The 14,878-nt window shown below is 36.0% G+C and overlaps 1 protein-coding gene across 5 annotated transcripts in view; it reads right to left on the bottom strand.

Annotated features, from left to right (window-relative positions):
• The window catches only part of Pde8 (phosphodiesterase 8), a 335,405-nt gene that overhangs the window by 16,398 nt on the left and 304,129 nt on the right, over window positions 1–14,878 (bottom strand). For all 5 annotated transcript variants that reach the window (XM_089102287.1, XM_089102216.1, XM_089102070.1 and 2 more), the window contains one exon: window positions 12,646–12,773. In XM_089102287.1, the coding sequence (XP_088958413.1) occupies window positions 12,646–12,773 (128 nt within the window). The remainder of the gene's footprint in view (window positions 1–12,645; window positions 12,774–14,878) is intronic.

The raw sequence follows: 14,878 nt of genomic DNA, 5'->3' as shown, positions 1-14,878 counted from the left end.
TAAAATTCCTACTATAAGGAGGGTAACCAGGAACAAAGAACTTTTTCTCACTAGTAAATCCAACGCGCTAACGAAGGAAAAGTAGACCCTTTTCTGCTTTCGGTTCAAGATGGGTAATAAATATTACAATTCCTACTATAAGGAGGGTAACCAGGAACAAAGAACATTTTCTCGCTAGTAAATCCAATGCGCTAACGAAGGAAAAGTAGACCCTCTTCTGCTTTCGGTTGAAGATGGGTAATAAATATTAAAATTCCTACTATAAGGAGGGTAACCAGGAACAAAGAACCTTTTCTCGCTTGTAAATACAACGCGATAACGAAGGAAAAATGGGCCCTATTTTGCTTTCGGTTCAAGAATGGTCACATATATTAAATTTTCTAATATAAGGAGGGTAACCAGGAACTAAGAACCTTTTCTCGCTACTAAATAAAACGCTCTAACGAAGGAAAAGTAGGCCCTTTTTTGCTTTCGGTTCAAGATGGGTAATAAATATTAAAATTCCTACTATAAGGAGGGTAACCAGGAACAAAGAACTTTTTTTCGCTAGTAAATCCAACGCGCTAACGAAGGAAAAGTAGACCCTTTTCTGCTTTCGGTTCAAGATGGGTAATAAATATTAAAATTCCTACTATAAGGAGGGTAACCAGGAACAAAGAACTTTTTCTCGCTAGTAAATCCAACGCGCTAACGAAGGAAAAGCAGACCCTCTTCTGCTTCCGGTTGAAGATGGGTAATAAATATTAAATTCCTACTATAAGGAGGGAAACCAGGAACAAAGAACCTTTTCTCACTTCTAAATGCAACGCGATAACGAAGGAAAAATGGGCCCTATTTGGCTTTCGGTTCAAGAATAGTCACAAATATTAAAAGTTTCTAATATAAGGAGGGTAACCAGTAACTAAGAAACTTTTCTTGCTACTAAATAAAACGCACTACCGAAGAAAAAGTAGGCCCTTTTTTGCTTTCGGTTCAAGATGGGTAATAAATATTAAAATTCCTACTATAAGGAGGGTAAACAGGAACAAAGAACTTTTTCTCGCTAGTAAATCCAACGCGCTAACGAAGGAAAAGTAGACCCTCTTCTGTTTTCGGTTGAAGATGGGTAATAAATATTAAAATTCCTACTATAAGGATGGTGACCAGGAACAAAGAACCTTTTCTCGCTACTAAATACAACGCACTAACGAAGGAAATGTTGGCCCTTTTTTTCTTTCAGTTCAAGATGGGTAATAAATATTAAAATTCCTACTATGGGGATGGTGACCAGGAACAAAGAACGTTTTCTAGCTTGTAAATGCAACACGCTAACGAAGGAAAAATGGGCCCTACTTTGCTTTCGGTTCAAGATGGGTAATAAATATTAAAATCTCTACTATAAGGAGGGTAACCAAGAACAAAGAACGTTTTCCCGCTAGTAAATACAACGCACTAACGAAGGAAAAGTAGACCCTTTTCTGCTTTCGGTTGAAGATGGGTCATAAATATTCAAGTTCCTGCTATAAGGAGAGTAACCAGGAACAAAGAACGTTATCCCGCTAGTAAATACAACGCACTAACGAAGGAAAAGTACACCCTTTTCTGCTTTCGGTTCAAGATGGGTCATAAATATTAAAGTTCCTACTATAAGGAGAGTAACCAGGAACAAAGAACGTTTTCCCGCTAGTAAATACAACCCGCTAACGAAGGGAAAGTAGACCCGTTTTTGCTTTTGGTTCAAGATGGGTCATAAATATTAAAGTTCCTACTATAAGGAGAGTAACCAGGAACAAAGAACGTTATCCCGCTAGTAAATACAACGCACTAACGAAGGGAAAGTACACCCTTTTCTGCTTTCGGTTCAAGATGGTTAATAAATATTAAAGTTCCTACTATAAGGAGAGTAACCAGGAACAAAGAACGTTTTCCCGCTAGTAAATACAACGTGCTAACGAAGGAAAAGTAGACCCTTTTCTGCTTTTGGTTCAAGATGGGTCATAAATATTAAAGTTCCTACTATAAGGAGAGTAACCAGGAACAAAGAACGTTATCCCGCTAGTAAATACAACGCACTAACGAAGGAAAAGTAGACCCTTTTCTGCTTTCGGTTCAAGATGGGTCATAAATATTAAAGTTCCTACTATAAGGAGAGTAACCAGGAACAAAGAACGTTATCCCGCTAGCAAATACAACGCACTAACGAAGGAAAAGTAGACCCTTTTTTGCTTTCAATTCAAGATCGGTCATAAATATTAAAGTTTCTACTATAACGAGGGTAACCAGGAACAAAAAACGTTTTCCCGCTAGTAAATACAACGCGCTAACGAAGGGAAAGTAGACCCTTTTTTGCTTTCAATTCAAGATCGGTCATAAATATTAAAGTTACTACTATAAAGAGGGTAACCAGGAACAAAGAACGTTTTCCCGCTAGTAAATACAACGCGCTAACGAAGGGAAAGTAGACCCTTTTTTGCTTTCAATTCAAGATCGGTCATAAATATTAAAGTTTCTACTATAAAGAGGGTAACCCGGAACAAAGAACGTTTTCTCGCTAGTAAATACAACGCGCTAACGAAGGGAAAGTAGACCCTTTTTTGGCTTTCGTTTCAATATCGGTCATAAATATTAAAGTTCCTACTATAAGGAGAGTAACCAGGAACAAAGAACGTTATCCCGCTAGTAAATACAACGCACTAACGAAGGAAAAGTAGACCCTTTTCTGCTTTCGGTTCAAGATGGTTAATAAATATTAAAATTCCTACTATAAGGAGGGTAACCAGGAACAAAGAACTTTTTCTCGCTAGTAAATCCAACGCGCTAACGAAGGAAAAGCAGACCCTCTTCTGCTTTCGGTTCAAGATGGGTCATAACTATTAAAGTTCCTGCTATAAGGAGAGTAACCAGGAACAAAGAACGTTATCCCGCTCGTAAATACAACGCACTAACGAAGGAAAAGTACACCCTTTTATGCTTTCGGTTCAAGATGGGTCATAAATATTAAAGTTCCTCCTATAAGGAGAGTAACCAGGAACAAAGAACGTTTTCCCGCTAGTAAATACAACGCACTAACGAAGGGAAAGTAGACCCTTTTTTGCTTTCAATTCAAGATCGGTCATAAATATTAAAGTTCCTACTATAAAGAGGGTAACCAGGAACAAAGAACGTTTTCCCGCTGGTAAATACAACGCACTAACGAAGGGAAAGTAGACCCTTTTTTGCTTTCAATTCAAGATCGGTCATAAATATTAAAGTTCCTACTATAAAGAGGGTAACCAGGAACAAAGAACGTTTTCCCGCTAGTAAATACAACGCGCTAACGAAGCGAAAGTAGACCCTTTTTTGCTTTCAATTCAAGATCGGTCATAAATATTAAAGTTCCTACTATAAAGAGGGTAACCAGGAACAAAGAACGTTTTCCCGCTAGTAAATACAACGCTCTAACGAAGGGAAAGTAGACCCTTTTTTGCTTTCAATTCAAGATCGGTCATAAATATTAAAGTTCCTACTATAAAGAGGGTAACCCGGAACAAAGAACGTTTTCCCGCTAGTAAATACAACGCGCTAACGAAGGGAAAGTAGACCCTTTTTTGCTTTCAGTTCAAGATCGGTCATAAATATTAAAGTTCCTACTATAAAGAGGGTAACCAGGAACAAAGAACGTTATCCCGCTTGTAAATACAACGCACTAACGAAGGAAAAGTAGACCCTTTTGTGATTTCAATTCAAGATCGGTCATAAATATTAAAGTTCCTACTATAAAGAGGGTAACCAGGAACAAAGAAAGTTTTCCCGATGGTAAATACAACGCGCTAACGAAGGAAAAGTAGACCCTTTTTTGCTTTCAGTTCAAGATGGGTCATAAATATTAAAGTTCCTACTATAAAGAGGGTAACCAGGAACAAAGAACGTTTTCCCGCTAGTAAATACAACGCGCTAACGAAGGGAAAGTAGACCCTTTTTTGCTTTCAATTCAAGATCGGTCATAAATATTAAAGTTTCTACTATAAAGAGGGTAACCCGGAACAAAGAACGTTTTCTCGCTAGTAAATACAACGCGCTAACGAAGGAAAAGTAGACCCTTTTTTGCTTTCGGTTCAAGATGGGTCATAAATATTAAAGTTCCTACTATAAGGAAGGTAGAAAGGAACAAAGAACCTTTTCTCGCTTCTAAATGCAACACGATAACGAAGGAAAAATGGGCCCTATTTTGCTTTCGGTTCAAGAATAGTCACAAATATTAAAAGTTTCTAATATAAGGAGGGTAACCAGGAACTAAACAACTTTTCTTGCTACTAAATAAAACGCACTAACGAAGGAAAAGTAGGCCCTTTTTTGCTTTCGGTTCAAGATGGGTAATAAATATTAAAATTCCTACTATAAGGAGGGTAAACAGGAACAAAGAACTTTTTCTCGCTAGTAAATCCAACGCGCTGACGAAGGAAAAGTAGACCCTCTTCTGCTTTCGGTTGAAGATGGATAATAAATAATAAAATTCCTACTATAAGGATGGTGACCCGGAACAAAGAACCTTTTCTCGCTACTAAATACAACGCACTAACGAAGGAAATGTAGGCCCTTTTTTTCTTTCGGTTCAAGATGGGTAATAAATATTAAAATTCCTACAATAAGGATGGTGACCAGGAACAAAGAACGTTTTCTAGCTTGTAAATGCAACGCGCTAACCAAGGAAAAATGGGCCCTACTTTGATTTCGGTTCAAGAGGGGTAATAAATATTAAAATTTCTACTATAAGGAGGGTAACCAAGAACAAAGAACGTTTTACCGCTAGTAAATACAACGTGCTAACGAAGGAAAAGTAGACCCTTTTCTGCTTTCGGTTCAAGATGGGTCATAAATATTAAAGTTCCTACTATAAGGAGAGTAACCAGGAACAAAGAACGTTATCCCGCTAGTAAATACAACGCACTAACAAAGGAAAAGTAGACCCTTTTCTGCTTTCGGTTCAAGATGGGTCCTCTCTAGTAAAAGAGGGAATCCAGGAACAAAAAATTTTTTCAAGCTACTAAATACAACGCGCTAACGAAGGAAAAGTAGACCCTTTTCTGCTTTCGGTTCAAGATGTGTAATAAATATTAAAATTCCTACTATAAGGACGGAGAACAGAAACAAAAAACCTTTCTCGCTACTAAATACAACGCGCTAACGCACGAAAAATGGGCCCTACTTTGCTTTCGGTTCAAGATAGGTCATAAATATTAAAATTCCTACTATAACGAGGGTAACAAGAAACAAAGAACGTTCCCCCGCTAGTAAATACAACGCGCTAACGAAGGAAAAGTAGACCCTCTTTTATGCTTTCAGTTCAAGATGGGTCATAAATATTAAAGTTCCTACTATAAGGAGAGTAACCAGGAACAAAGAACGTTTTCCCGCTAGTAAATACAACCTGCTAACGAAGGAAAAGTAGACCCGTTTCTGCTTTCGGTTCAAGATGGGTCATAAATATTAAAGTTCCTACTATAAGGAGAGTAACAAGAACAAAGAACGTTATCCCGCTAGTAAATACAACGCACTAACGAACGAAAAGTAGACCCTTTTCTGCTTTCGGTTCAAGATGGGTCATAAATATTAAAGTTCCTACTAGAAGGAGAGTAACCAGGAACAAAGAACGTTTTCCCGCTAGTAAATACAACGCGCTAACGAAGGAAAAGTAGACCCTTTTCTGCTTTCGGTTCAAGATGGGTCATAAATATTAAAGTTCCTACTATAAGGAGAGTAACCAGGAACAAAGAACGTTATCCCGCTAGTAAATACAACGCACTAACGAAGGAAAAGTACACCCTTTTCTGCTTTCGGTTCAAGATGGGTCATAAATATTAAAGTTCCTACTATAAGGAGAGTAACCAGGAACAAAGAACGTTTTCCCGCTAGTAAATACAACCTGCTAACGAAGGAAAAGTAGACCCGTTTCTGCTTTCGGTTCAAGATGGGTCATAAATATTAAAGTTCCTACTATAAGGAGAGTGACCAGGAACAAAGAACGTTATCCCGCTAGTAAATACAACGCACTAACGAAGGAAAAGTACACCCTTTTCTGCTTTCGGTTCAAGATGGGTCATAAATATTAAAGTTCCTACTATAAGGAGAGTAACCAGGAACAAAGAACGTTTTCCCGCTAGTAAATACAACGCACTAACGAAGGGAAAGTAGACCCTTTTTTGCTTTCAATTCAAGATCGGTCATAAATATTAAAGTTCCTACTATAAAGAGGGTAACCAGGAACAAAGAACGTTTTCCCGCTAGTAAATACAACGCTCTAACGAAGGGAAAGTAGACCCTTTTTTGCTTTCAGTTCAAGATGGGTCATAAATATTAAACTTCCTACTATAAGGAAGGTAGAAAGGAACAAAAAAAAACCTTTTCTCGCTTGTAAATGCAACGCGCTAACGTAGGAAAAATGGGCCCTATTTTGCTTTCGGTTCAAGAATGGTCACAAATATTAAAAGTTTCTAATATAAGGAGGGAATCAAGGAACAAAAAACTTTTTCTCGCTACTAAATACAACGCGCTAACGAAGGAAAAGTAGAACCTTTTCTGCTTTCGGTTCAAGATGGGTAATAAATATTAAAATTCCTACTATAAGGACGGAGAACAGAAACAAAAAACCTTTCTCGCTACTAAATACAACGCGCTAACGCACGAAAAATGGGCCCTACTTTGCTTTCGGTTCAAGATAGGTCATAAATATTAAAATTCCTACTATAACGAGGGTAACAAGAAACAAAGAACGTTCCCCCGCTAGTAAATACAACGCGCTAACGAAGGAAAAGTAGACCCTTTTTTATACTTTCAGTTCAAGATGGGTCATAAATATTAAAGTTCCTACTATAAGGAAGGTAACCAGGAACAAAGAACCTTTTCTCGCTACTAAATACAACGCACTAACGAAAGAAAAGTAGGCTCTTTTTTTTCTTTTGGTTTAAGATGGGTAATAAATATTAAAATTCCTACTATAAGGATGGTGACCAGGAACAAAGAACGTTTTCTCGCTACTAAATACAACGCACTAACGAAGGAAAAGTAGGCCCTTTTTTGTTTTCGGTTCAAGATTTGTCATAAATATTAAATTTCCAGCCATAAGGAGGGTAACCAGGAACAAAGAACTTTTTCTCGCAAGTAAATCTAACGCGCTAACGAAAGTAAAGTAGACCCTTTTCTGCTTTCGGTTCAAGATGGGTAATAAATATTAAAATTCCTACTATAAGGAGGGTAACCAGGAACAAAGGACGTTTTCTCACTAGTAAACGAAACGCGCTAACGAAGGAAAAGCAGGCGCTTTTTTGCTTTGAGTTCAAGATGGGTCATAAATATTAAAATTCCTATAAAAGGAATTTAACTAGGAGCAAAGAACGTTTTCTCACTAGTAAACGAAAAGCGCTAACGAAGGAAAAGTAGGCACTTTTTTGTTTTGGGTTCAAGATGGGTCATAGGCTAAATATTAAAGTTCAAGGAGGGTAACCAGAAACAAAGAAATTTTTCTCGCTAGTAAATCCAACGCGCAAACGAAGGAAAGTATACCTTTTTTTGCTTTGGGTTCAAGATGGGTAATAAATATTAAAATTTCTACAATAAGGATGGTGACCAGGAACAAAGAACGTTTTCTCACTAATAAACGAAACGCGCTAACGAAGGAAAAGTAGTCGCTTTTTTGTTTTGGGTTCAAGATGGGTCAGAAGCTAAATATTAAAGTTCAAGAAGGGTAACCAGGAACAAAAAACTTGTTCTCGCTAGTAAATCCAACGCGCTAACGAAGGAAAAGTGGACCCTTTTTTGGTTTCGGTTCAAGATGGGCCATAAACATTAAAATTCGTACTATAAAGAGGTTAACCAAGAACAAAGAACGTTTTCCCGCTAGTAAATACAACGCGCTAACGAAGGAAAAGCAGGCCCTTTTTTGCTTTAGGTTCAAGATGGGTAATAAATATTAAAACTCCTACTACAAGGAGGGTAACCAGGAACAAAGAACCTTTTCTCGCTACTAAATACAACGCACTAACGAAGGAAAAGTAGGCCCTTTTTTGCTTTTTTGCTTAAGATGGGTCATAAATATTAAAGTTCCTACTATACGGAGGGTAACCAGGAAGAAATAACTTTTTCTCGCTAGTAAATCCAACAAGCTAACGAAGGAAAAGGAGACCCTTTTTTGCTTTCGGTTCAAGATGGGTATTAAATATTAAAATTCCTATAAGGATGGTGACCAGGAACAAATAACGTTTTCTCACTAGTAAACGAAACGCGCTAACGAAGGAAAAGTAGGCGCTTTTTTGTTTTGGGTTCAAGATGGGTCATAGGCTAAATATTAAAGTTCAAGGAGGGTAACCAGGAACAAAGAACTTTTTCTCGCTAGTAAATCCAACGGGCTAACGAAGGAAAAGTAGACCCTTTTTTGCTTTCGGTTCATGATGGGTAATAAATATTGAAATTCCTACTAGAAGGAGGGTAACCGGAAACAAAGAACGTTTTTCCGCTAATAAATGCAACGCGCTAACGAAGGCAAGGTAGACCCTTTTTTACTTTCGGGTCAAGATGGGTCATAAATATTAAAATTCGTACTATAAAGAGGGTAACCAAGAACAAAGAACGTTTTCTCGCTAGTAAATACAACGCGCTAACGAAGGAAAAGCAGACCATTTTTGCTTTCGGTTCAAGAATGGTCACAAATATTAAAGTTTCTAATATAACAAGGGTAACCAGGAACAAAGAACCTTTTCTCGCTACTAAATACAACGCACCGACGAAGGAAAAGTTGACCCTTTTTTGCTTTCAGTTCAAGACGGGTCATAGATATTAAAATTCCCACTAAAAGGAGGGTGACCAGGGACAAAAGAACGTCTTCTCACTAGTAAACGAAACGCAGTAACGAAGGAAAAGCAGGCGCTTTTTTGCTTTGGGTTCAAGATGGGTCATATATATTCTCACTAGTAAACGAAACGCGCTAACGAAGGAAAAGTAGGCGCTTTTTTGCAAGCCAATTTTAAATATTAAAATTGCTACTAAAAGGAGGGTCATCAGGAACAAAGAACTTTTCTCACTAGCAAACGAAACGCGCCAACGAAGGAAAAGCAGGCGCTTTGTTGCTTTGGGTTCAAGATGGGTCATAAATATTAAAATTCCAAGTATAAGGAGGGTAACTAAGAACAAAGAACGTTTTCTCACTAGTAAACGAAACACGCTAACGAAGGAAAAGTAGGCTCTTTTTTGTTTTGGGTTCAAAATGGGTCATAGGCTAAATATTAAAGTTCAAGGAGGGTAACCAGGAACAAAGAACTTTTTCTCGCTAGTAAATCCAACGTGCTAACGAAGGAACAGTAGACCCTTTTTTGCTTTCGGTTCAATATGGGTAATAAATAATCAAATTCCTACTATAAGGAGGGTAACCGGGAACAAAGAACCTTTTTCCGCTAATAAATGCCACACGCTAACGAAGGCAAACTAGACCCTTTTTTGCTTTTGGTTCAAGATGGGTCATAAATATTAAAATTTGTACTATAAAGAGGGTAACCAAGAACAAAGAACGTTTTCTCGCTAGTAAATACAACGCGCTAACGAAGGAAAAGCAGACCATTTTTGCTTTCGGTTCAAGAATGGTCACAAATATTAAAGTTTCTAATATAAGGAGGGTAACCAGGAACAAAGAACCTTTTCTCGATACTAAATAGAACGCACTAACGCAGGAAAAGTAGAACATTTTTTTCTTTCAGTTCAAGATGGGTAATAAATATTAAAATTCAAACTATAAGGAGGGTGACCAGGAACAAAGAATGTTTTCTCACTAGTAAACGAAACGCGCTAACGAAGGAAAAGTAGGTGCTTTTTTGCTTTGGGTTCAAGATGGGTCATAAATATTAAAATTCTTACTATAAGGAGGGTAACTAGGAACAAAGAACCGTTTCTCACTAGTAAACGAAACGCGCTAACGAAGGAAAAGCAGGCGCTTTTTTGCGTTGGGTTCAAGATGGGTCATAAATATTAAAATTCCTACTATAAGGAGGGTAACTAGGAACAAAGGACGTTTTCTCACTAGTAAACAAAACACGCTAACGAAGGAAAAGTAGGCGCTTTTTTGTTTTGGGTTCAAGATGGGTCATAAATATTAAAGTTCAAGGAGGGTAACCAGGAACAAAAAACTTTTTCTCGCTAGTAAATCCAACGCGCTAACGAAGGAAAAGTAGACCCTTTTTGTTTTAAGTTCAAGATGGGTCATAAATATTAAAGTTCCTATTATACGGAGGGTAACCAGGAACAAAGAACGTTTTCTCGCTACATACAGCGCACTAACGAAGGAAAAGTAGGCCCTTTTTTGCTTTCAGTTCAAGATGGGTCACAAATATTAAAATTCCTAGTATGAGGAGTGCAACCAAGAACAAAGAACGGTTTCTCGCTAGTAAATGAAATCCGCTAACGAAGGAAAAGTAGACTTTTTTTGTTTGTGGTTCAAGACGTGTCATAGATATCAAAATTCCCAGGATAGGGAGGGCAAAATTTGACCCTAGAGCAAAACAGGGTTTCCTGCCCTGTTTCCTGCCTACCAGGGTTTCTTGCGCCAAACAACAGAAAACTGCATCTATCTACTACATTTCACAGATGTTGCTTCTTCTATAGCTTTCTCAGAGATCCAAGCCCCCTTAGACTGGCCTTTTAACCTCCTTGTGTCCTTTAGACTCCTTGTGCCAGGTAATACATCAGTTACCCATACATTGTTATAAAATATAAAAAACAATCAAAAGACGCAGTTCTGGGCTCTCCCCAGAACGTGTAATTCGTATAAAGATAAATTTTATGTTTAACATTTTTAGTCATGCGGTAAAAACTCGAAGGCTTTTCTAGGAATTTGTTGCTTAATAAAGTATACTTTCAAACCCAATCGACTGGATGTGGGCACATTTAAACATATTTTTACTAACACTTATCTTGGATGATTTTGTCCCTGGTTCGCAAATACGGCCTTTGGTAAGAAAACGTAATGATTTTGAGGATTGACGAAACATTTTTCTAAAAACATTTGTAAATAAATATAGGTCCATATGGGCTGAAAATTTCAGAGTATGCAAACAAAAATAAGTACAGGAATTGAAGTTATTATTAAAAAGAATAAAAAAAAAAAAATTATTTGCACCTGTTCAAATCAACGATTTATTTTTATGTAATAGGGTCATAGAGCGTATGTGACAACAATAGGTTTCGTTTTGTTTTTATCTCAAAATTCTTATATATGAATTTAACAACGGTTTTATAACAATTTAATAACGGTTTTCATGCACGTTAAAAGTGTTTCTCACAATGCTTTCCCGCAAAGCGCTGTGAGAACCAACTCTAAAAAGAAGGGAGGAGGGAAGGTACATAAGAGACAGATAAATAATATTTTACTTTCTTAGTAGCATCAGAAATGATTTCTTCCAAATTTAAACTTACGTCAAAAGAGAATAAATAAAAAAAAAATCATTAAGTAATTATATAACAGTTAAATAAAACGTTCAAGAGTCTCGTTTACCTCAATATAATTAAAAATTAACTGAAATGTTTAGAGAAAGAGTGAAAGAAGCTGTACTAGCAACCCTAGATCTTTCTGAAATTTGTTCAAGCTTAGGGGCACTAGGTGCCTTTCTGGGGAATTCTTCTGGGAAGGATACTTTTCTTGGGAGTATTTTGATTAGAGAAGACTTCTGGGGGTTCAACAATCGTCAAGTGCCTAAAAAAAAACTAAGAAAAGACACAAATCAAGTATTTTTTCCGAAGTTTTCATTTAAATGTATTTTTTCTTAATAAATAAGGGTAGGGTAGTGACATTCCCTCGTTGCAATTTTCAACGTCACATTTTGAATAGCCTCTCAGAGGGAACATGAGTTTCCCGTTAATAAAAACAGCGAAACAAAATAAATGATTAGGTTCATGTTAGGTCATGTTAGGTTCAGATTATTTAAATTAAGTTAGATGAGTCAAGACTCTTCACCAGCCAAACCTCCACTAACTGAACCAAATTTAAACCTAAGTTAACTTAATTTAATTAAGCCCAATCTAAGCAATTGTTAGTTAAGCCGGTTTAGTTTAATCTAATTTAGTCAAATGGCCGTGAATGTTTAATTTGAGAAAATGAGTCACCTTTTACGCTGAATACAGAGTTTTAAAAAGTTGAGTCAAATTTGGAATCATCAAATGTCAAATTTGTCAAATCTGGTTTGAAATATAATAAACATGGCTCTCCACTTTAAATTTCTGGCAAGTCCCAAAAGGGGTATTATACCCCTTTACGGGTATTATAAATGGTGTATTAAAGGGGTACCCCGATTATATACGGTATATGGGAAGCCATTATACCGTATAATGGCTTCCCATACCCTCCAAGATCAAATATTAACATACTACTGCCCGTCTAGACTGAGCTTAGACTAAAATTTTGACTGATTATGTCCTTAGTAAACTGCTCAGTCGACTTAGAGATACCTTTTATGTCGGTATTTCTTTTATATTAATTTAAAAAACTTTTTTTGTATCTTGGATGCCCCCCAAAAATTTCCTTGTACGAAAATTTAAAAGAAATTGTATCTTTCAGGTTTCCTGAAACTAATAAATACATAGTAAATATATTAATTTATATTTATATTAATTAATATTAATTTCTTTTATATTTAAATTTATTTTACTTACTTTTGAAGATATTGACCCGGTCGTCAGATAAAGTGAGCTTGAAGGTAAGAGCTGCATGGTGAGACTCCAAAACACACAAATCGTTGTACAGAATTGCCAAATCACTACCCGAATTACAAAGGAATGCACTAGAAACAGAAAACAGTATGAACATAAATATTAGCAGATACTGAATAGTAGGGCTGGTTCTGAAATTTGAAATAACTTTTTCAACTTAAAATAGCCATTTTTTTACCAGAAATACCTTCAAATACTGTAAATTTTTCCTCAAAGGCAGCATTCTCTTTCAAGAGATTTGCTGGCCAAATTTATTTTACTGACTCAGGGACTCTGCATTGCTAGATTTTTGGAAAACACTCTTCATATTACGGCACGCTGTAATCTGTGAACTATGTTATTTGTGATTTAATTCTAGCAATATAAAAATCCTACCATTCCAAAAATAATTTTTAGTTCACACTTGGCTGATATTTCCAAAAGATCTTATACTACACGACACCAAATTTATAGGACAGTGGAAAAACTGAAAGGTGAAATTTTTTTTTTATTTTTCGTACAAGAAATTTTTGGGGGGCAAAAATTTCTGTCGATTTCTGTGAAGAAAATTTCTGTGAATTTCTGAAAATGTCGTATTAAACATTTTCAGGCTTAATACGACAACAGTTTTAATACGAAAAATATCCATTTAAAGCCATTTCTAAGCAGCTAAAAAAACGCATATTTTGGAAATATATAAAAAATTTCAGCATTTTATAATAAAAGTAGGCATAGTGAAAGCAAGTATAACAGTTACACAGTTGGGCAGATTATCGTAATTTTCACTCAGTGTTAAAGTCAATGTAACCAATCAATGAAATACGCAGCGAAGAAACTCGATAGGTTTGTGTCCTGATGGAGGTGGGCCCCTATTCTCAGAGATCTGAATTGATTTATCAAATTTAATGTCGATCAGGAATTAGGCCACTTGGGCCTTCTCGAGTAGTGCTTCATTGCTACTGAAGAACAAGGGGCCAGTCCCAAAATAAAGTTTTCATTTATGGGATTGATATGATACAGGTGCTTCATTGCTACTGAAGAACAAGGGGCCAGTCCCAAAATAAAGTTTTCATTTATGGAATTGATATGATACAGGTGCTTCATTGCTACTGAAGAACAAGGGGCAAGTCCCAAAATAAAGTTTTCACTCATGTAATTGATATGATACAGGTGATTCATTGCTACTGAAGAACAAGGGGCCAGTCCCAAAACAAAGTTTTCATTCATGGAATTGATATGATAGGCCTAGGTGGAAAAAAAATCCCAGATTTTTGGGCTTTTTGCGACTTGATTCTTTGTTTCCATTTATTTACTTTTATTTATGTAAGAATATTTTTTTATAATATTGCCTACTGTATTTTAGCAAGGACTTCTTTTCAAAGAAGCCAAATTTCTTTTCAAAAATGTTTGAATTTGATGGCGAAAAGTCGTTTGAATCAAATAAAAGTTATTGTTGTCGAAAAATGATGGACCTTGAGGAGTTACAAAGGTAAGATCCAATCCATTCCTTTAACACTAAACATTCAACATAAAATTAAATGTAGAATTAGTGAAATTTTGGAATGTGGTGACTTGTTAATGAAACTAGTTCCATTCTTCATTTTGTTTTGATTTTATTCTTGTTGTTTTTAGTCATGAATGTATAATATGTGTAATCGCCACTTGGCAGCTTTGATAATTTTGTTTTTTCATATACATAACTTTGTTATTTGTGAGACTGTACTTTAAAAAGGTAACATCAACGTTGCTGAACAAACAAAAACACCAAAAAAAAATTGTTATTTTGGTTTTCCTTTAAGAACTGCCGAGGATCGAAAATAAGTTGCAAACAAAGGTCGACCAAACGTAAACAATGCAAGCAATACAAGTTTTTCTATAAAAAAAAAAAAATTACTATCGTCTAGCGTTATTCAGAAGATTCATAAGAGTAATTATAGAAACTGAAATAAAATATTAGATGCATTTTATCCTTTATTACTCTTAATATGCATTGAGCTCAGTGGCATCTTTTATTTATTTTTTTATTTATTTATTTAATAGCCCATCAAAAATACAAAGCATGACGATGGAGAATAACAAAAAGAAAGAAAATGAAAAAAGAAGACATACAAAAACAGGAGCAAATACGTGCAAATTAAAACTCGAATAAACCAAACAATTCAGAAAATTAAGCCACTACAAGGGTTGTAAATCTCTT

Source organism: Artemia sp. Qi Xiang Cuo, chromosome 1 (genome assembly GCF_049724085.1).
Source record: "Artemia sp. Qi Xiang Cuo chromosome 1, ASM4972408v1, whole genome shotgun sequence".
Taxonomy (NCBI): Eukaryota; Metazoa; Arthropoda; class Branchiopoda; order Anostraca; family Artemiidae; genus Artemia; species Artemia sp. Qi Xiang Cuo.
This window is presented reverse-complemented; position numbering and strand designations above follow the sequence as displayed.